Source organism: Rhinichthys klamathensis, unplaced genomic scaffold, assembly GCF_029890125.1.
Source record: "Rhinichthys klamathensis goyatoka isolate OS25496 unplaced genomic scaffold, OSU_Roscu_1.1 h1tg000237l_1, whole genome shotgun sequence".
In the NCBI taxonomy this organism is placed as follows: Eukaryota; Metazoa; Chordata; class Actinopteri; order Cypriniformes; family Leuciscidae; genus Rhinichthys; species Rhinichthys klamathensis.
In genome coordinates, this window is record NW_026606760.1 from 1,691,703 (window position 1) to 1,712,448 (window position 20,746).

Sequence of the window (20,746 nt, forward strand, 5' to 3'; positions counted from 1 at the left end):
CAAAATACAGTTTTTTATAGCAGGTAAACATTGGTAGATATGGCAAAAAAAAAGTTAATTTTGAACCCTACGTGAGTGTTTACCATACACACAGAGGCCGTATGGTAGAGGAGTATGGGGCGGATTTCATTATCAGTAGGTCTGTATTCACTTCCAAAGGAATAAAGCTTCTGTATTTCTCATGCTACTCCAAAAACACGTCGCATATAAAAATATTCTATAAATAATTCTGCTGTAATATATTCAATTACTTACACTAAGATTGTGGGCTGAATTGAAATGTCTCAGCATGCAGTAAAGCCGTGAGCATGGCTTACACATCCTCGTATCCTTTGTTTTCACATGATTTTTTCTGTTCTGAAAGTGAATACAAGTGGCTAATAATGGATTCTCTGTGTTACTCCGCATGCCACAATGATAGATGCAAACAAATCGTACAGGCGTGGTGCAAACATTCCAACTCTATCAGGTTGTTTCATTATACATGTATAAGATGCACGGTTGTAAGGTACCTGATGAGCAAAGCCCTGGAGCAAAGCACAGGACCGCTGCTATAAAAATTACAATTTTAGTCTGACTAAATGAAAGATTGGAAACAAGTGTAGGATTTCACTGGCTTAGCTGTACCACGCCATAGAAAACGGACCGGAAAATGTGAGCTCACAGTGAAAGCTATGGCAAAACTGGACGACGGTGACATGAGGTACTAGAGAGTCAAAAAAAAGTAAAGTGTCTTTTAAACTAAACAGGTAATAAGTAAAGGACCATCAGGAGCACAACAGAGGTTGAGTAGGAGGAACATTATGTGCACATTATAGAATATAAATTAGTCAAAAGTACTGAAAATACAGGACAGCAAAAGTACAGAGAGAAAACAAACTAGGTGCAATGCCATTGGCTCAAGGGTCATGTGATGCAGTGAAGGATCATGGGTAGAAATTAGAGAGTGCCCATTCCAGTGACCTCAGACGTCAGCCTAGAATAGTTAAGGGAAGAGGAAAAAGGGGGAGGGGTAAGGAAAAGATAGAAAAAAATAGATAACATAAAATAATTCTGAAAGCATTCAACACTTCTGTACAAGAATGATCGCTTTTTCCGCCTCGTTGAGTAATAATCATGCATTTCTTTCGATTCGGTTCAAGCTGAAAACAATCAAGCCAGTCAAATGTAAAAAATAAAATCTTTTCCGCCTCCAAAGAAACACAGTTTCCAACATCTCCTCGCTTCTGACATGCATTTGTACTTCATTACAACATCTGCATCACATCACTAGCTCCTTGCCAACAGCATTGCTAAAAATGCTATTGGATGCAATCCTTTTTCTTTTTTTTTTTTTCTTTTTTTAAATCATGTTAGGCTTTGCTGTCAAACTACAAAACTTATTCAGCAACCATGCTGAACTAAACTATCTCATTTCAAATAATAAATAAATATATAACAAGATCCAAGCATTCAGCATGCTAAAATACTACACTGAAACACTGCATGACATGAACAAATCATACTACAGTTGTCCTGCTTTTCTTTTCTTTTTTTTTTTTTTAGATTTCAGTAGTCTGCCTACATGAGTGAAGCTACTGATGAAGTTGACCATGGGGTTTAAGGGAAGGGGTTGGTGAGTTCTAAGGGAAGATTGTATGTAAGGATTATTGGGAATCAGCTGTTGATAGCTTCAGATAATGAAAGCAGTTTGGGGCTTCAGGATGTAGTCATTGATGAAGGGTCATTCCACATGGCTGCCACGTCTCTGAACCTGCCATCAGAACCGTGGGAAAGCAATAAGCATTAGTATCGCCCCGGCCGCTACCCTGCAAGCCTCAAAATCACACACAAGAACAGATTTAGAGGGGTATGTTGCTAAGCATCCCTGATTCCCCAAAACAAAACACTGTTGCATATGCGATGACCCTAAATGAGCTTCTATTAAGAAACTGTGTTGAGCTAGAACAGCATGCGGCCTTTAAAAAAAAAGTTAGGTTACTGCCGTTTGGAAGAACATGCCAACACTTTTGTGAAACGTGGATGGGCTCACCTTGCGTTGATGAGGTACTGGGCAAGGCTGATGTTGGCGGGGGTTCCTGTAATGGTGATCTGGCGCTCTGATGACCCTTCCATGGCATTAGCTATTTTGATCTGCGCTCCAGACATCTGACGGATCTCGTTGATTTTGGTTCCCTGGCGCCCGATTATGCAGCCTATTAGCTGGGAAGAAAGCGCAATGGTTCTTAAAAGGTATTCATGTTACAGAAAGTATGATCCGTTTTGTAGTATTCACAATGGAATATTTGAGTGGAGTAGGTAGGTATGCTTGAGTTTTGTGACAGTCAGCAATCAGCAAAAATGCAAATTGAATTTTCTAATGGGAATGAATCAAATACTGTAGGATCCAACTGGATAAACTAGAGATGGAAACTCAAGTTTGAAACATAGAATCGAGTCACACTTACATTTCCATTCAAAACTAAGTTTGGGATCTTCTTTTGAAAGAAATTAATACTTTTATTCAGCAAAAATGCATTTTTTCAATATAAAAAAATGACAGTACAGACATTTTTAATGTATCAAAAGTTATCATTTCAAATAAATGCTGTTCTTTTGAATCCATCAGAGAATCCTGAAAAAAAGCATCACGGTTTTCACAAACATATTAAGTAGCACAACTGTATTCAACTAATAATAATTCACAATAACACATTTTTACTATATTTTTGATCAAATAAATGCAGCCTTAGTAAGCATAAGACACTTTGAAAAACATTTTAAAAATCTTACTTTTGTGTACGTCGGTACGTGTACATCACCAATAAATTAACTTACACTTAAAACTAACCTGCAGGAGTACAAAACTATTTTTTAAAAGGGATTTGAATATTTTCAGACTTAAAAGCCTTGAGACTTGACGTAGATTTGTTCTTGAAAAAAACTGACATGGACTCTACATCAGACATTATTCTCAAATAAACTGAAATTAATTTCTGTCTTCAGTTATGACAGCAATTATTTTCGGATTTTCTGACAAAGGACTGGGAGTCAAAACTGAGCATCAATCTTTATACTCACATCATTGGGAATGGTGAGTTCATGAGTACTGGCCGGGGGACTGGCATCCAGACCTGGATCAGAGAGCAGAGGGAAGCTCGAGAGACAGCCTAGGATAAACAGCACCTCATACACACTCATTATGACATGTGCGCTTTAGAAGACTTGGTGACCTTAATGGACCAGGTGCAGAGTGTGAGGAACTATTAGTCCTCCAGAGGCTTTTTATGAAGCCCTTTTTTCACCTCGAACTACCATAAATATCTCTAGCGGTTCTCACATTTTGTCATCAGTCAATTTTCCTATAGTATGTCCTTGGTCTGACACAAACATATATTTGCTATGTGTGTGTGATATACTGTGTGTGAATAGCTAAGCATGTTCTACTCAGCGCATGGCATTGAGTTTGCCCTTAGAAACAGCTTTAAACTGAGCTTGTATAAGACAGTGTTTATCAAGATGAATACGTAATGAATGGCTTGATGGAAGATGTGTTGTGGTCTGTAAAATCAAAACACTGATATGCTTCTCTTACACTAGTTTCTCAAGGGCAGGAAAAAACACTTTTTGTGCCACTAGTAATTTCTTTCGAGCATAAAATTCTACACCATTAGTCCCCTGTACGTGTTAATGTTGCATAAGCAGCAAAACTTCACTATCTTTTATCCTGGGTCTTAGCAGAACAGGATTAGATACTTCAGAAAAAGTCAACCCAAAAAAACAACGCAAGGTAAGTTAGTATAACAGTGAGATGTCATTTTCTGAAATTTATGACTAATCTTTTTTCCTCAAAACTAACCAAATAAAATAAAACACTGACCAAACCAGACAAAAGAAAAAAAAAAAAAAAAAAAAAGGGAAAAAAAACAAACAAAACAAGAGAAAAGGAAACAAAAGAATACAAGGCCAAACAAAACAAAACAAGATAAAAAGAAACCAAGACAAAACAAAACAAAACAAAAGCAGTAACATACATTTTTAAACAAACAGCACCCCCCTCCCAAAAAAAGTAAAAAAACAAAGTGAAGAGCAACCACCACGGGCATGTCATGATGCTTGACATGGAACGAGAAGGAAAGAGAGAGAGAGAAAGACAAAGAGAGCGTCTCTACAGGTACAAAGAGAAGGAAACTTCAAAAGGGCTCGTGGGTACGTACCAGGGAAAGCAGGGGTGGTCTGTCCGAGGGGGGTAAAGGGGGTTTGCTGCATAGCCAACTGGTGGAGCTTGGTCAACTGCTGAGGGTTTGGAGGGACAGTAGAGCTAAGAGGTTATTGTTATACGACAGGTCACACCAAGAAATCAAGAAACTAAACTAGAACAAAGAGACAAAGAGGATAAGAAGCCATGACACACTGTGGTGGAAGAAGAGCAAAAGAGAAAGCTGAAGAGATTGAAACTTTAGTAGGACTTGGCCTGACTTGGTGGGTTAACCTCATCTGATCGCTAACTGACCTTCGCTAAATTACTGATAAATAAAGCATTTGCCAATTAATCATGTTACTGGGTTTTCCCCCCCAAAATTAAAAGACTTCCAGACCACACAAGAATATCCATTATCCAATCAAATATTTAATATTTTAATATTATTTTATTTGATTGAAAATGATGCTGTTCACAGAAATGTCCAAATTAATTCTTATAGGACATTCTGTAAACTAAAGCGTGCCTGAGCGAGCAACGGTAACCGAGCGGGCGGAGCTAAAAGAAAGGTCAATCGGACTCTAGTACAAAAGTTATTTCGATGATAGGCACTAAATTTCCTTGTTTCAATATCAAAGGTGAGTTTAGTTTGTGATTTTATATACCCCGAATGCCTCTGAAGGGTATAAGTTACGAGTGAACCGTTATTTATCAGAGATATGAACATGTAAGTGCTCGGGCAACCTTCAGAGGACACACGAGTCTTTGAACCAGAGCAGACTTGCACTGGATGTTGTTGTGTACTCCCCCTAAATCTGACTTTAAAGAAGGTTGAAAGGGATGGCCAACCTCTACTTGAGTTATTGCAGTGTCAGCTGAAGCGTCAGAAAGCATCAATCACTGCCAATCTTAAATGAAAAGGACTAACACACGGCATCTCTCCTTCTCTCTGAAAGATATTCATTCAGATTATCAGTAAGGAAAACACAGCTATCGGGATAAAAGAATACTCTAGATTTGGAAGCATGCTTCAATTTTGAAAAGATCAGTGGTTCTCAAACTGGGATCTGTAAATTTGGTTGCAGGTGGAAAATACTGTTATCTTTATTTTCCCCATGTTTTCCTTCTCATTTCCCATCTATACACTACAATTTAAAAGCTTGGTGTCTGTAGTACTTTTTAAAACGTTTCTGAAAGAAGTTTTATGCTCACCAAGGCTGTATTTATCTGATCAAATACAGTTAAAAACTGTAACACTGCGAACAATTATTTAAAATAACGGCTTTCTTTTTTAATATAAAATATAATAAACGTTTTTAAAATGCAATTTATTCCTCTGAAGCAAAAAGCTTTGTGCATGTAAAACTAATGCAACAGGTAAGGTACAAACAGATAAAGTGATGATCATTCTTAAGCTGCGTATGCTAAAAATAGAATGACAATCAAGAAAAAAAGAGAGAGATAATTCTGTTTGCCTGGTTTTGATACTTCTATCAATAATGTAACAAGTCCGGCAGAGGATTTCACAGAACTCCTAAAAGGCCAGAAGTGCAAAGATGGTTTTATGTTTCTCACAGAAATGTTATGGTGGGGAAAAAAAATAGATGGAAAAAATGATCAAAGGTGGTTCTTGATGGTCTTAAAAGTTTGAGAACCACTTGATTAGGTATGCACGTCACTTTTGAATTACCAGAGCGTTACGAGTCTGTGCGGACCATTTAGAAAATGACAAACCAGTGTCATTTCCTCCAACAGGCCAAGTCCTTAGAAGTTCGGTTTACATTTCGGAGGGCTGAAGTTGAAAACATTTTCAGATTGTAATGCGACAAATAAATTACACATCAGAAACGTCATATTAATATTACTGCTTAATATTAATAGAGAGGTCCACACTGAAAACTACATAGCCATGCAGACTGCTGACGGTGCTGGGGGGAAGGGGGTGGATGGCTGGGGACTCACATCTGGGTGTGGAATGGCATATTGTCCCTGAATTGTGTAAGCCTGTGAAGACGGAGAGAAAAAAAGAAAGAAAAAAAATCGAATCAACATTTTACCAAGGCTGCAGGGCCCATTAAACACAAGAACTAACTGATTCATAACCGCTAAAGGATCTATTAATATTTTACAGAAGCATTTGGCTTCAAAAGCTGAAAATTTCTTTCATATTTTATGTGAATAATTTCATGAGTAGTTGTACAGTAATAATATTCAGTGCCTTAAATAATAGAGGCTTCTCCACACGAATTTACAACACTCCTTCTGGCTTTTCTTATCTGTTTGTGTGCAAGTGCACACAGTATGCTTAAAATATATTTTATACTGACTGTAAATAACAGATGAACACATTCCTTGTTTTGGTAAATATACCCGACAATACAATCAAATCTATTTCTGAACCATTTGAATAGATGAATATATATAACATCCTTCAAGTTTTCTATTTAAGACAGTACACAAAATTAAGCAAGTATAATATGTTCCAGAGAACTTCAATTTAAAGCGTCACACTGATAATCATGTTGTATTTAATGTAAAAGCCGTGATGTGGCATCTATGGTCATGTTGCATGAAGTGCTCATGAATGAGTTATGCTAAAAAGATGTTGAGAGCTCTGTTAAAGGATATTATTATTATTCATCAATGGAATGTTAGACTAGTGGAATTTTTGTGTTGGTTAGCAAATGAGTGGGGAAGACTTTGTTTGATAGCATATCCATTTAATATTTATAACTTGACATTTCAATTTTTATCGGAATCTCAAAATAATGCAAATCCAGGTCGTTTAGAGTTTCTAGTGAAGTTACACTTCAAGTTTTGAAAAATATTAAAAGGATATGATATTTGCTCTGAGAGGGAGGAGTTTACTTTGCGATAAGAGTGAACGTCGATCTAGAATTAAAATGCACTCAAAGCAGCCAAAATGCATTCGTTGCCATGTAAAGGTTAAGTGTACGATTTTGTATATATCAAATGTTTTTCTTTCCCAGTTTAATATACAGAGACCACTATAAGGCATTTGTAAGTTGATCTCCTGAAGTGTGTAACCACTTTTTGAAACATTACTCTGTTTGTTAAAGCGGCCCAACATGTTGATTTATGATTTAAACAAAGGCTTAAGAAAATGACTAATATAATTATGCAATAAAAATAGATTTCTGTCCTAATTTATTGATTTAGGGCAGTTTAAACCCTAAATTTGTATGAGTACAGTTTTTCACTCTTTTTCAGTACATGGCTCATTTCAAATGCTTTCATGTCTTAACTTTGTATGATAATGGCCAAAACGTTTGGAATATGAAAGCACTAAAGTTCAAAATGCACATAGTTACACAGAAATGCTCGTAATAACTTGCAAAATGATTGAAAGTGAACTAAACTTCCAAGCACCTTCCAAGAGGTCTTATAATACTGCGCCAGAAAGACAAAATAAAAATGTGCGTTTCACTTCATTTCCATATTTGCTTAAAATTCACTTTTTGGATGGCAGTAGAAGGCACTGAAATATGAGATGGCAGAAGAGCAAACTCTCCTTATTGAGTCCTCCGAGGACAGATTTGAACTCTCATTCACAATCTAAAGCTCCTTCCTCTCTGCAAGCATTCCCCTGGTTAGGATGGTGTGACAACATGCGAGTGAGAAGGTGAGAAAACCTGAGTGAACTAACAGGCAGTGGCTGGTGCTGCAGTAAAAGGCTGAGGTTGGCTGCGGACGCCGCCAGCGGGTCGGCTCTTACCTGGCCACCTGAAAAAATGACGGGGGTGGAGGCGGGCTTTGGGCGGTAGGGAATGGTGGCACCTTTCGGTGGGGACTAGGAGAGGGGAAGAGGTAGAGGCAGAAACAGCATTAGACCAGGAGACAGGTGCAGACAGGTGTGCGTGGTGAAGCATTTGTGTGGTGAAGTTGTACGAAAACAAAGTCAGGTATGTTGTGAGACCCCAACGCTTAAGGATTCGTATTCGCCAGGCCAGGGGTTCAAATTCACAAGTTCAAATTCATGGCTGATATTATTTCCACTTCTTCTGAAAATGGAAGGTCAAATCAAGCGCAGTGAATTTTGGGTAGAATAATAACTGCAGTTATATAGTTCAGTATACTGCACATTTGTAAAGGTAAAAAATAGCCCTAAAATTTCATCTACACACAAAGGATGAGACAATACTTCCCAGGCGATCTGATTACGTTTGAAATATGTCTGTGTCTGTACAAGCGAAGAATGAAAATCATTCCATAACACCCAATCAGAGCACAATTCACCTCGGCAGGAAATCAGCCCTGCACGTCATTGGTGGATAAGAATAACATTTAAATCAATAAACCGAGATGGCGGAAGCAAGCCAACGGATGCTTTGTGTTTCTCATTAATCAAAAGTAAAACAATGTGGTCTCTCTTTGGCAGGGTGGCTGTAATGGAGTGTGGCTGTGTGTATGGTAGTGAATCCACCCCATTGTTATTGTCATAACAAATGGATTTCACCCTCCAAAAAAGAAAATTCATTCGTTACTCAGCCTCAAGCTGTTCCAAAACGGACTTACTTTCTTCTGTGGAACACAAAAGGAAAATGAACTACTGTATGCACTGGTTGCTCTGCTCCATGCAATTACGATGAATGGGGACTAAAGCTTTCAAGCTTTAAAAAGGATGCAAAACCATGTTTTTGTATTAAAAAAATATACTTAAAGTAGTCCATTTGACTCAATGCACCATATCCAAGACTTCTAAGTGAACTTGATCAACTAATTAAAAAGATCTAACCAAAAGTAACTATTTGTTCATGAATTGGATGTCGAGGCCCACAGCAAATTGGGCAGAGGACAAAAAGATGGATATTTCAGCAAATAGCCACTTAAAGTCATGATAAAATGGAAGTAGTGACAGAACTTTTCTTCCATATTGTGATGAAAAAAATGTAGGGCAGGGACTTGGTTCAATCCATTGGTTGTTGATGGAGTCAGACCTTAATTTGAGCTTACAGTTACAATACAATTGCGGGGATCAAGTGGTCTAAGCGCCATACGTCACACGAGAAAGAAGTATTACGTTTCACCAAACGATCGAGGTATGACATGAAATCAAAATGGACAATTCTGCAGTATTTATTATGAGTGTGAATCTTTACACTCATAATAAATAGGTTGTCCCGCCGCGAGGGCGGGACAACCTGTCACTCTAATGAGATCACAGCAATAGCAAATCACAACTTCCATTTAATGCCAACTTGAAAAAAAAGACATGAATGCATGAAAAAATTTGACTTCAATGAACATTTTAAAGTGCTTTTCTGTCCTTTTTGAGCTTTTGTGTTCAACAGTGTAAAGAAAGTTTCAACAATGCCATTTTAAATGACATGAGGGGGGAGTATAGAACGACAATTTTCATTTTGAGTGAACTATCCCTTGAAAAATACTGTACAATACTGTACCTCCAGCATGACCACACATATCTGTTTGACACACTGGATGATGGCTTCCGGGGTGCCGGAGATTGTCACTGCGCGCTCTGTGGAGTTAGGCAACATGTCCCCTGCTACCTGAACCTGAGCTCCTGTGGACTGGAAAGAGAGAGAGAGAGAGAGAGAGTTTATGATCCAGAGCATCCAGTGCTGATGATGGTGTGATCTGCTCTGAGACCACACAGCTCTCAGGGGAACACTGGGACAAATGTTGCCATCTGCATGCAAGCATATGTTTCTGTTGAAGTCATTTAAAAAACGCAATTCTTTGGTCCTTGGTCGAAAAAAGATTGAAGAGCCCTGCTGTAGAGTAATCATGGCAATGCTGATTATGTTCTTGTCTTTTAGTCTGGGATATAATAGCATGTGTTTGGTTGCATATTAAGATATACTTTATGGATTTGTGGCTTTGTGGTTGACGACTCCTGTCATACAGTTTTGCCCACAAGGTCAGCTTGGTAAAGCTACATGGGCTAGTAAATTCAATGGCAATCCACGATCTGACAGTGAGAATAATGGCAGTTTTGTACCTCTCTCATCTCTTTGATTTTTGAGCCTCCCTTGCCAATGAGGGAGCCGCACTGACTGGCGGGCACCACGAGACGCAGAGTGACTGGGGGCTTACTGGTGGCTGGGCTGTTGCTCATGGAGTTGATTATATCCTGAAGAAATATCAGAAAGCAATTACATAAGCAACGAAACTTTAAAATCGCTGCAACAACAACGTGGCTAATCTAATCCGAATTCAGACGTGAAATGATCTATTTTATACAATTTGTTTCACTGTTTTAATTTTTTTTTGTGAAGATGTTTGTGTATTGAAATCAGACTAATCTTATCCTTTTGGTTTGTGTCCATCAAGTTCCAAATATAAAGAGAAGAAAATCAAAACTGAGATTATTCAAAAATGTGTATTACCAATTTCGAAAGAAATTTTTTGAAAGAAATTAATATTTTATTCAGCAAAGATCCATTAAATTGATCAAAAGTTACAGTAAAAGAAACAAATAATGTTGTTTTTAATTTTATATTAATCAAAGAATCCTGAATTTATCAGTTTCATAAAAACACAACTGTTTTCAACCAAATCTTTCTTGAGCACCGGATAAGCACATTAGAATGATTTCTGAAGGATCATGTGACACTGAAGACTGGAGTAATGATGCTAAAAATTCAGCTTTGATCACAGGAATAAATTACATTTTACAATATATTGACATAGAAAATACAGTTATTTTAAATGTTAATATTATTTCACAACAATATTGCAGTTCATGAATAAATTATATTTTACAATATATTTACATAGAAAACAGTTATTTTAAATGTTAATATTATTTCACAATATTACAGTTTTAACTGCATCTTTTGATTAAATATAGATATAATATAGAGCATAACGAATGTCTTTCAAAAAAATGAAACCTTTTTGATGGTAGAGTATACAGTACCATTAACATTGACAAATAACATTTTGTTTGTGTTAAGTGAGCTTTTCAAATACTGTATTCAGGACAGCACCTCTTCAAACTTGTATGCGATCATAGCGAAGGCCTTAAAGATGGCATCTGTGGGTCCAGTGATGGTGACGATCCTCTCAGGACAGTTTCCTTCTGAGATGTTGATGCGAGCACCGCTCTGTAGGGTACCAAATGTCAAGTTAACCCTCGTGTTCCTGTTCTGCTTGTTGTCTGAGAGACTAGATGACCCTTTTAATAGCTCAAAAATACACTTATAGGTGCAAGGGGAAATAACAAGTACATTTCAAATTACTATTATTATATTTGGACATAGAACATTGAGGTCGCTGTGATTCGTGAACATAAAAAACAAATACCAACAGAACAAGAGTTATATGCATTATATGCTTTATATAAAGTATGTATTTTATGTCTTTTATTTAATTTTCTGTCCAGCACTTTAGTCCGCTCTGGTTGTTTTAAAGTGCTTTATAAATAAAGTTTGATTGATTGATTGGTAAAATGAATTAGACAAGAAACATACCTCTTCACGCATCTTCTTCACAGTTTCCCCTTTCTGTAGCAAAAAGAAGGACTGAATATTTAGATTCAGAGCTTAAAACGGATAGATATATATGTATATTTATACACACACATCTAACATACCTTTCCGATGATGCTTCCCACTTCCTGCAGGAATTAAAAAAAAGAACCAATAAAATCTTTGCAAGCATGTAACTGTATGAAAATGTAAGAAAATGGCTCTATTTTATATTCAGCCCTTGCTTCCGGAGATTTAATGAGTCTAAAAGGTCACTGGTACTGACGACCCCTGGTTCACCTTGGCCTGAAACAGTGGGTCAGGAGAGGACACATCCCTCAGGCACACTCTGCAGTGACATCATCCACTGCTCTCTGTACTGCTCTGCAGGCTCAGCTTACCTTGCCGTGCATGAGAAGCCGGATGGTCAGGGTCACATTCAGCCCGCCCTCTGACTGGACTTTGTTGGGTTCCATTCTAGGAGTGGAGGTGAAGCAGGAATATGGTCACGTGACAGGAAATCCCCAGGAGTAGGACGAGAATGATGGTTCAGCAGCCAACCAGTCACCTGCAAGGGGGGACGGGATAACCACACACAAGAGTCATCATCAGCCCACGACTTCCAAATGAGAAATGAAGACGGTGGCAGAATGTTTGGATCTGCTCAGGAGTGAAAGCTTGGAATTAAAGAAATGTTCCTATGTTGAAAGGCTCAGCATTTGAGACATTTGTGATTGTCACAGAAAATAATTTTGACTTAAAATAAATACACTACTGGTCAAAAGTTTGGGTTCGGTAAGATTTGTTTATTTTTTTTTGAAAATTCTCTTGTGCTCTTATTGTTTTTTTTTCTGTATTTTTTGTATCAAATAAATTCAGCCTTGGTATTGTGAAATATTCTTACAATTTAAAATAACTGTTTTCTATTTTAATATATTTTAAAATGTAATCAATTCCTGTGATGCAAAGCTGAATTTTCAGCATCATTACTCCAGTCTTCAGTGTCACATGATCATTAAGAAATTAATCTAATATGCTGATTTGTTGCTCAAGAAACTGTTATTATATCAACATTGAAAAAAGTTTTTGCTGCTAGTATTTTTGTGGAAAGCCCGATACCATTTTCTTGTTGAATAAAAAATCTTTTGTAACATTACAAAAAAGTCTTTACTGTCACTCTAATCAATTCAATGCATCCATGCTGAATAATAGTATTAATTTATAAACAACACACACAAAAAAAAACCCTTGCTGACCTCAAGCAGTAGTGTAAATAAATGCAAATTGCACGTACAGTTAAACACTTTAAAAGAAAGTATATAGTCCATTCCAGAGAGATTAAAAGCAGAAATCTGAGTCTTGTAGTTTTGCATAAATTATTCTGTAATAATTTATTTGTTTTCCCAATTATCTGTTAGAGCTAGAACTACTTTTCAAGATAGATGTCTTTTAATTCCTGTAAAAATTGAATATAATTTTCTCACTAGCCTCATGTATGTTACGTATGTTAAATGACTATATACATTTTATATACGGTTATGTTTTATTGCCTATTGAAATTGAAAGGACCATACTTGCATTTTTTAAATGACTTAGAAGTCAAACTATTTTCTGTGATAAATCAACCTTATGCAGTAAGCATAGCATGTAATAAATATGGAACACCACAATGCGACATCATTAATAGCCTTTTATATTCATAGTCTGAACACAAGAGGGAGCACTTCACAAGTAATCAAACTAAATGTTTGTTGCCAGGCAGTAATCTCAAATTAATTTCAAAAACCAACAGCCGCTGAGGTCATTCGGCTTTCTGCATACACAATGTAGCACGGGCTATGTAACAAAATACATGTCTTACAAAAATGACGTAACAAAACCGATCGAGTTAAAACCAATGCCCAAAAATGCTGGAGAGAATGACCAACACTCAACACAAACACAGGCAAAGATTGAATCTGTGCAGAATTTCTGCAAAAATGAATAAAATTCGATACATCGCAAAGCCCAATTCAATTCAATTAAAACTGCTTTACATGGTTATGATGAAGAGAAGAAAAACAAACATTTTAAAATCATTTAAGAAAAAGAAAATAAGTAAAAAAAAGCAGCAGAAAGAAGCATCAAGCGTAAATCTGCAGATTTCTTGTGGGTTTACCATAAACAAGGTCATATAAAACAACTTATTTTCCATTTTGTGTAATAATTCATAACATTCAGCTTATCGGAATCTGTATTTTGGGTCTCTCTGATCCTTCCGATGATTTCTCATCCTCAGCCGTTATAATGAGGATCTGTCTGTCCTCTCGGGAGGGAGGGAGGGGGGATCCTAACTCTTCAGCACAGCTTCAGACCTGTCCCCTTTTCCGTGATTTATGCCGTCATGTAGGTCTGGGGATCAACAACGATTGAGAGATTGAAATATTAAGCCGTCCCAGTGCAGCTGTCAGACTTTCCAATGGAGCGCAGGATAAAGAGAGAGCAAAAAGTGAATGATAGTGACTGTAAAAAGAGAAACAGCATACGTGCTCGAGGATGAGATGTGCGGAGGAAAGTTTTGAGCACTAATGTTCGGGTTATGTGTGAGAGAGACGCGTCGAGAAAGCAAAGGGAAGATAAGTACAGATTCACATATATGAGATGAGCTGCCAGCTGTCCGCAAATCTCCTGCTTAGCTCAGATTAGAATTTTTATGCAATCTGTGCTAGAGCACACAGAAGCAACAGAGCAAATGGACAGAAGTGAACCAGCCTTTACTCTTACAAATGGGTGTCCACCATTTTAAGAAGCCCCGGCCCTGACCTGAGAAAACCTTGTGAAAAGGAAGTGCGCTTAACTGTACTGAATGTATTAAAGTATATGTTTTTAAAAACTGCACTTGCAGATAATATATTAATGTAAAAAATGACTTAAGTGCATTTAAAGAGAGTACACATTTAAGACTAAGTACACATTTAAAGTTTTTCAAAGTATCTTCATGATCATGTTTTAATAATCTTGTGTCAAGCTTTACTGAAGGTAAAGTACTCGGAAATTACATTTATTATTTACATAGTTAATTCATCTTAAATGTACTAAATTGCAAATGTGTAAATATCGTTACAAATGTGTAAATACAAATATATATGCAAATATTTAATTAGAGGACATACAAGTTTCAATAGAAATGACATTAAAGTACAGTATATTTCAGTTCACCAAAAATGCTTGAAGTACATTCAGCAGTACACTTGAATTTCAAAGACAAGAGAATTATGGAATTACATATAAAGATGTACTTAAGTTCTCCTTATATGGGTGAAAAAGCACTCTTAAGTTCAACTAATTACATTTGATATAAATTTAAACTAACACATTTTGATTTAATTTAATTTGCACTGCAATTAAGTATCCAAGAACATTACATTCAGTTAGCATTTAAGTTTATTCTTTTAAAGTATGAAGTCATTTTAAAAAGTATGCTAAACGTAACTTTTTTCACAAGAGAAATCAAAAAGAAAACTTGTGTGAAAATGGCCTTATGGGTTCAGAGAAACACTGGAGCAATTCACTTCAAGAATAAATAATGTCAAAAAGGAAAATTACAAAGGATATTGGGTTGAATATAATGCTTGATTTTTTATTCTTCTTCTACGTTGTCATTGTATTGAAATATTTTCAATCACAGTGTGTAGAAACTTTCACACACCACAAATGCAATGCAATGTTTCGAAAGTGACAACACCATGTAAATCCTTATAAACCAGGAACATTGCTTTAGGTAAATGTGGTTGGAAGTTTCAAGCGTGAGTTTGTTGTAGGATGCAGATATCAACCGTGTGTGTACAGAACAGGATTAAGAGAGGTGACAACTGTATTTAGCTGCAGTGTGTGCTTGGTCACAGAGAGCATACAATGTTCCACACTTCTCCTCATGACTCACTTAATGTTGTAGTTCTTCATCCGCCTCAGATGGCTTAAATCTCAAATGCCTTCAAGTTCAACCCCACGTGAAATCTTATCTAATTAAATCAGCCTGTAAGACAACAAACAACATGGATGCTGTGGGCGAGGCGCTAACACCTTGTGGCAACTTTACGCATACACTACATTTGGATTGAGGAAAGGCAATCTTATCGTTTATGTGATGCTAATGCTCCATATCTGGTGCTTCAATGAAAAGCTGCTTGAATAACATGAATATACTTAGATGATCATGTTTAGTGAACCGTTACGAATGCCTGAAGGATTACATTTTCAAAGTGCTTCTTTCTTTGTATATTCTGAAGAGACATAACAAAGTGTTTCTTCAGACACTTTTATGTCCCAGGGGTTGATTTAAATACACAAATATTTTTGTCATAGGAAGGTCACATATAAAATGGATCCAGGAAACTTTATCATGCCTTCATTTATTTATTTATTTATAGCCCTATTCGGACAGGACTAGTTTTCTAAAGGACATTTGAGTTGTCAACAATTGTTATCTCTCCACGTCTGTGATTGCATGTACTGATTTGGACGGGACTAACATCTCTCGTGTTTATTACAGCGGTGGGAGAGTGTGTTTTCCAGATGTGGGCGTTACAGAAGGTCATCTGCTGTGCTTGCGTGCATCGCGCATGACGTATATGTCTTTTTAATTGATTATTTATTGAAATAATTTGAATTTATTATAAAAACCCTATCTGAGTAAACGTCACAAGTTTATAGAAGTGTCTGTTCAGGGCCGGCTCTAGCCCTTTGGTTGCCCTAGGCGAGATTGATTTGTGCGATCTTTTTTTTTTACCAATGCATTACACCAGCACTAACCCAGCGCCGCCGATTAAGCAAAACAAAACGAATGGGCTATTTCTATTTTAGCCCCCGGCCGCTTTTTTGCTTTATCTATCTTTTTCGACGACAACTCACTACTCGTGCCTGTTCGCTCAGCGCTCACGGCGCCCGCGCCCGCTCGCGATATTATTGGAGGGGGGTCCCCTGTCAAAATTCTATGATGAAATCTTATGAGGGCGCCTACTCCGCTACACATACCGGTATACCCACTTTTTGCGCCACTGGCAGAGTAATTGCTCCACTCGTTGCAGTGTTAATGAAGTACAATAAAAACGGAAAGTTCCTTACGCGGCTCTGGCGCCCCCTCTAGGGTTTAAGGCGCTTGCGCCCTTAGCATTTGCCTATACTGCCTATGCCACGGGCCGGCCCTGTGTCTGTTTATAATAAACTCACATAAGTGAGCAGAGAAATTGTCTTCTACCTGACACTGATATAAAGTGGGCAGTCTTCGCAGTTTCTGTAGTTTGGCTCCATTTATTACATTTATAATTTAATTTTTTCGTCGTATACCATATTGAAATGAAAGCATGCCAAAGACTGTTGCGCAAATGGTAGGTCAAAAAACGTGTTTATATACATTTATGTATGTATGTATGTATGTATATATATATCTATATATATATATATATATATATATACACATGCATGTATATACAAAAAATTTTTGGTTTACATATAAATATATATGCAAATAAACCAGTAAGAGTGTGAAAAATGTGTTTAGTTTCTAAAAGTCCAAAGGGCCAAAAGTGGCCACAAAAACACCCAAACACAGAACAAACACATGGTCGGGTGAACAACAGCCCGCAGAATTCAGTCGACATCTGAACGCTACATCTGTGGGCTGATTACAGCAGTCATCAGAGCAAAAGCAATGACTGCATAAACACACTAATGTTACCTTAAATGGCACGTGTCCTTTCAACCACTTTCTTTTGATGTCGGAAGTGTGTGTATTTAGCAAGCACATTTCCAATGCTTTTCCAAAAAGTAGGAGCAGATTAAAAATTAGCCATCACGTTTTAATTCTATTTTATGATAATCGTAAGTCTGATATCTTCCCGGTGGTAGATAAGCTCAGTCTTTTGCTGAAGCACAGGATACAGAAAGTGGGTCAGCCCTTCTTCTAAAGAGCTTCTGGCCCCTTCCTCTGTGGTACCTATTGAATTAATCACGCTTTACGCTTGGTCAAGCAGTGCTCCCAAAATGCTCCTTTTTCTATCTCTCTTCACTTCGCTTCAAACACAGCACAAAACTGTCTCATTTTAATTCATATAAATGACTAACAGCCAAACATGTTAAACAGTATTTGTGAAATTATGTTCAGTAAAAAAAAAAAAAAAACAGTTCAGACTAAATTTCAACTAAATAAACACACACGTGACCGCACATTCAATTCAACATTCTTAGAGGGATGGTTCATCCAAAAAGTTAAGGGGTCATATGATGCTTTATAATGTTTTCCTTTTCCTTCAGTGTGTAATGTATCTGTTTGTGCATGTCATAAAGTGATTTATTCTATCTAACAGAAACAGAACGACTTGATCGAAGTCCAGATATTACTTCCTCAAATGTACACGTCACAATGTGAAATATTAGCATAATGCTGCCCAAAGGCATACGCAAAGAAAGGCGGCAAGGTTTTGGTGAATATAAGTGGTGTCGACATGTTGCAGAGATGCGAAAGCAAAACCGCTTTTGCTTTCAGAGGTTAATCAGAGGTTAAGATTTATTTATAAAGCTGGTGCTGAGCGCTACAACCCAAAAGTTAGCTTTGTTAACCTAACCTTTGCAAACCATGTTAACCTATTCTATTACACCCGATAATCAATCATATATATCAATAAACATATCAATGTTTTCGAAAAAGAAACATCTAAAAAGGAATAGCTGCTTGAGGTAAAGCTGAAGAGTAAATGATCTCCAGTAAACTGAAGCCCGTTCTATGACACATCCTATGTGATTAATAATCAGATATCCTAGATACATCAAATAAACGTAATATTACAACATGCATCTGCACTAAAGGACACGAATGCGCATGTGAACTAGGTTTTTTTACAGTCTATGGTTTGAAAGGGAACCTCTGGATGCGCTCTTCCCTTAACAGTGCGCTGATACACGGGCAACTAAAGCACAGAGAATTTACAGCATTCTATCACAATCCTGTTCTCGTTATAATGCTGAATATGGCATGTATATTGGCACTGCACATCTTGCACTTTATTTTATTTTTCATGAAAGTAATTACAGTCATCACTGCGCATTTTCGTAACCATAACGAGAAACAACTTAAAAAAAATAGGTTTACTGTTAAAAATGAGAACAAAATAACGCTGCTGCATTATTAATATCATCAATGATTTTTGCCTATCAATCTAAAAGGAATATGACCGTCTCAAATAACCCAATCATAGTCAATAATGTCGGACATTGCATTTGAGCTGAAACTGAAGAGTGAATGAAAGATAAAAAACTTAATACTTAAATGAAAATTAGAAATTGAAAATAAGTTTAAGAACTGAAAACTGTAACTTAAAATAAGTTAAAGTTCTCCAATTATTACAATTTAAATAAAGTTAAGAAATATAAAAAGTAAAAATTAAAAAAGCACAATAAAACTAAAACTAAAGCGAATTCAAAATACTAATAAATAGCATAAAAGTATATAAATAATGCTAAAATAACAGTGAAGGACAGTCATGTATGTTTTAAATGACATGATAGGGAGTGATTTTCAGAACTTTAATTTTGGGTGAACTATCCCTTTAAGTTACTACATTTCTCTTCTCAGTAAAACATGGTAAAAATCGGTGTAATACACAGCCTTAAACTGGCAATGTTCAAATTCGTTTAACTTCCATTGTCTCTGTGCTCAGTTTCTCCTATCTTAATAGCTGCAATCTCAATGATTATTGCCAAAAAATCTCTCAACTTCTGTGGACTTTCTAAAAACAATGGAGGCATGAAGACAAATAACATGGGTGATATGAGAAATAGTTCTATAGACTGTTAGATTTAAGGTGAAACATAACTGCTATGTCTTCACCACTCCCGACCATGGTTGATTTCCCTTGTGAGGGATGTTAATATAAGTGGATATATGGAGAACACAAAAGAAAAATAAATATTTATAGAACATTTAAAACTGGTGTTTTGATAACTGCTATAACAGGAGGAGAAAAACAATAACCCTGTTGCTTACAACGTGTGACCTTGTAATAGGGAAAATAATAGGAGAACCTGAGGCTGCAGTTCACTCCCACTCAACCAATAGCAACCAAACAGCACACTTCCTAAAGTGACCACTGCAATGAGAAAATAAATCAAGATGCTTTTTCAGACCATAGGCTCTTTTTCTAATTAATGTGAAATGGAAAAAAAAGTTCTTGAACGTCAGGAGAATAAAGACTGCATAAACAAGCCATTTGTCAACTGCTCAAAGCTATTGACCCCTACTGGCAGAATCACAAAACAATAGAAATGTGGGTACACTAGTACACCATGTAACAATTTTTTGCTCAAAATTAATACTAATAATAAGTCAATACATCATCAATCCTTCTTCCAAAATGTGTTTTTGTCTTACCCTGATTTGCCATGGTAGCCTGAGTGTTTATGTCACTCGCCTGTGTGTGTCGAGTCATATCCATAAATAGAGAAACGTTGCTCCAGCTACTTTAACGCGAGTGGCAAGTTGGTTGTCAAAGAGTGAGAAAGGTTGACATGGAGCATGTTAAATCTCGAACCTCTGGGGAATCACCTGTTTTTCAACAACAACAACAAAAAAAAAAAAATCGCCAAACAGAGGAGAGTCCGCTGGCAAAAAGAGAATGCGACAGAGCTCGTAATAAAACAAGAATCAACATAGGCTTGGCTTTTCGGAGATGGCGAGACCTGAGGGGTTTGAAATGTTGTAAAGGTGACGTGCAGATGACGTTTTTATTACTTAAAGCTGCTGTCCGTAACTTTTTTGGGTTAAAAATTATCCAAAATAATAATAATTAAAAAAAACATAACCAGCCAGTGTTCAAAAATATCTGCTTGCTTTTGCCCGATTCAAAACGGTTAGCTTGTAATAATGATTTTAATTCCAGTGGTACTGGTGGATTTCCGCGGGAAATTCGAGCATGTCTTTGCGTCATTACGTCACATCTGTACACATAAAGAAGGCGTCCCGGCTAGTCGGCTATATTGCGTGAGGATGTTGGAGGTGGACATTTTTAGCCTTTTCTCACAGCATTAAATAATTAAACTTATGGCGGATCCAGAAAGGTTCAAACGACAAATCACCAGT

At 36.8% G+C, this 20,746-nt stretch overlaps 1 protein-coding gene across 9 annotated transcripts in view; it reads right to left on the bottom strand.

The window, feature by feature from the left end:
• Positions 1 to 579: 579 nt before the first annotated feature.
• The window catches only part of pcbp3 (poly(rC) binding protein 3), a 59,978-nt gene continuing 39,811 nt past the window's right edge, over positions 580 to 20,746 (bottom strand). For 2 of the 9 annotated variants that reach the window (XM_056265660.1, XM_056265661.1), the window contains 12 exons: positions 12,036 to 12,202; positions 11,760 to 11,783; positions 11,638 to 11,670; positions 11,155 to 11,271; positions 10,164 to 10,295; positions 9,604 to 9,732; positions 7,848 to 7,991; positions 6,143 to 6,184; positions 4,197 to 4,275; positions 3,061 to 3,113; positions 2,033 to 2,202; positions 1,318 to 1,753 (listed from right to left, as the gene is read on the bottom strand). In XM_056265660.1, the coding sequence (XP_056121635.1) occupies positions 1,699 to 1,753; positions 2,033 to 2,202; positions 3,061 to 3,113; positions 4,197 to 4,275; positions 6,143 to 6,184; positions 7,848 to 7,991; positions 9,604 to 9,732; positions 10,164 to 10,295; positions 11,155 to 11,271; positions 11,638 to 11,670; positions 11,760 to 11,783; positions 12,036 to 12,110 (1,053 nt within the window). In that variant the 5' untranslated portion in view covers positions 12,111 to 12,202 and the 3' untranslated portion in view covers positions 1,318 to 1,698. Of the gene's footprint in view, positions 977 to 1,317; positions 1,754 to 2,032; positions 2,203 to 3,060; positions 3,114 to 4,196; positions 4,276 to 6,142; positions 6,185 to 7,847; positions 7,992 to 9,603; positions 9,733 to 10,163; positions 10,296 to 11,154; positions 11,272 to 11,637; positions 11,671 to 11,759; positions 11,784 to 12,035; positions 12,203 to 20,746 lie in introns of those variants that run through there. The other 7 variants (XM_056265664.1, XM_056265668.1, XM_056265663.1 and 4 more) reach the window with 7 other exon arrangements.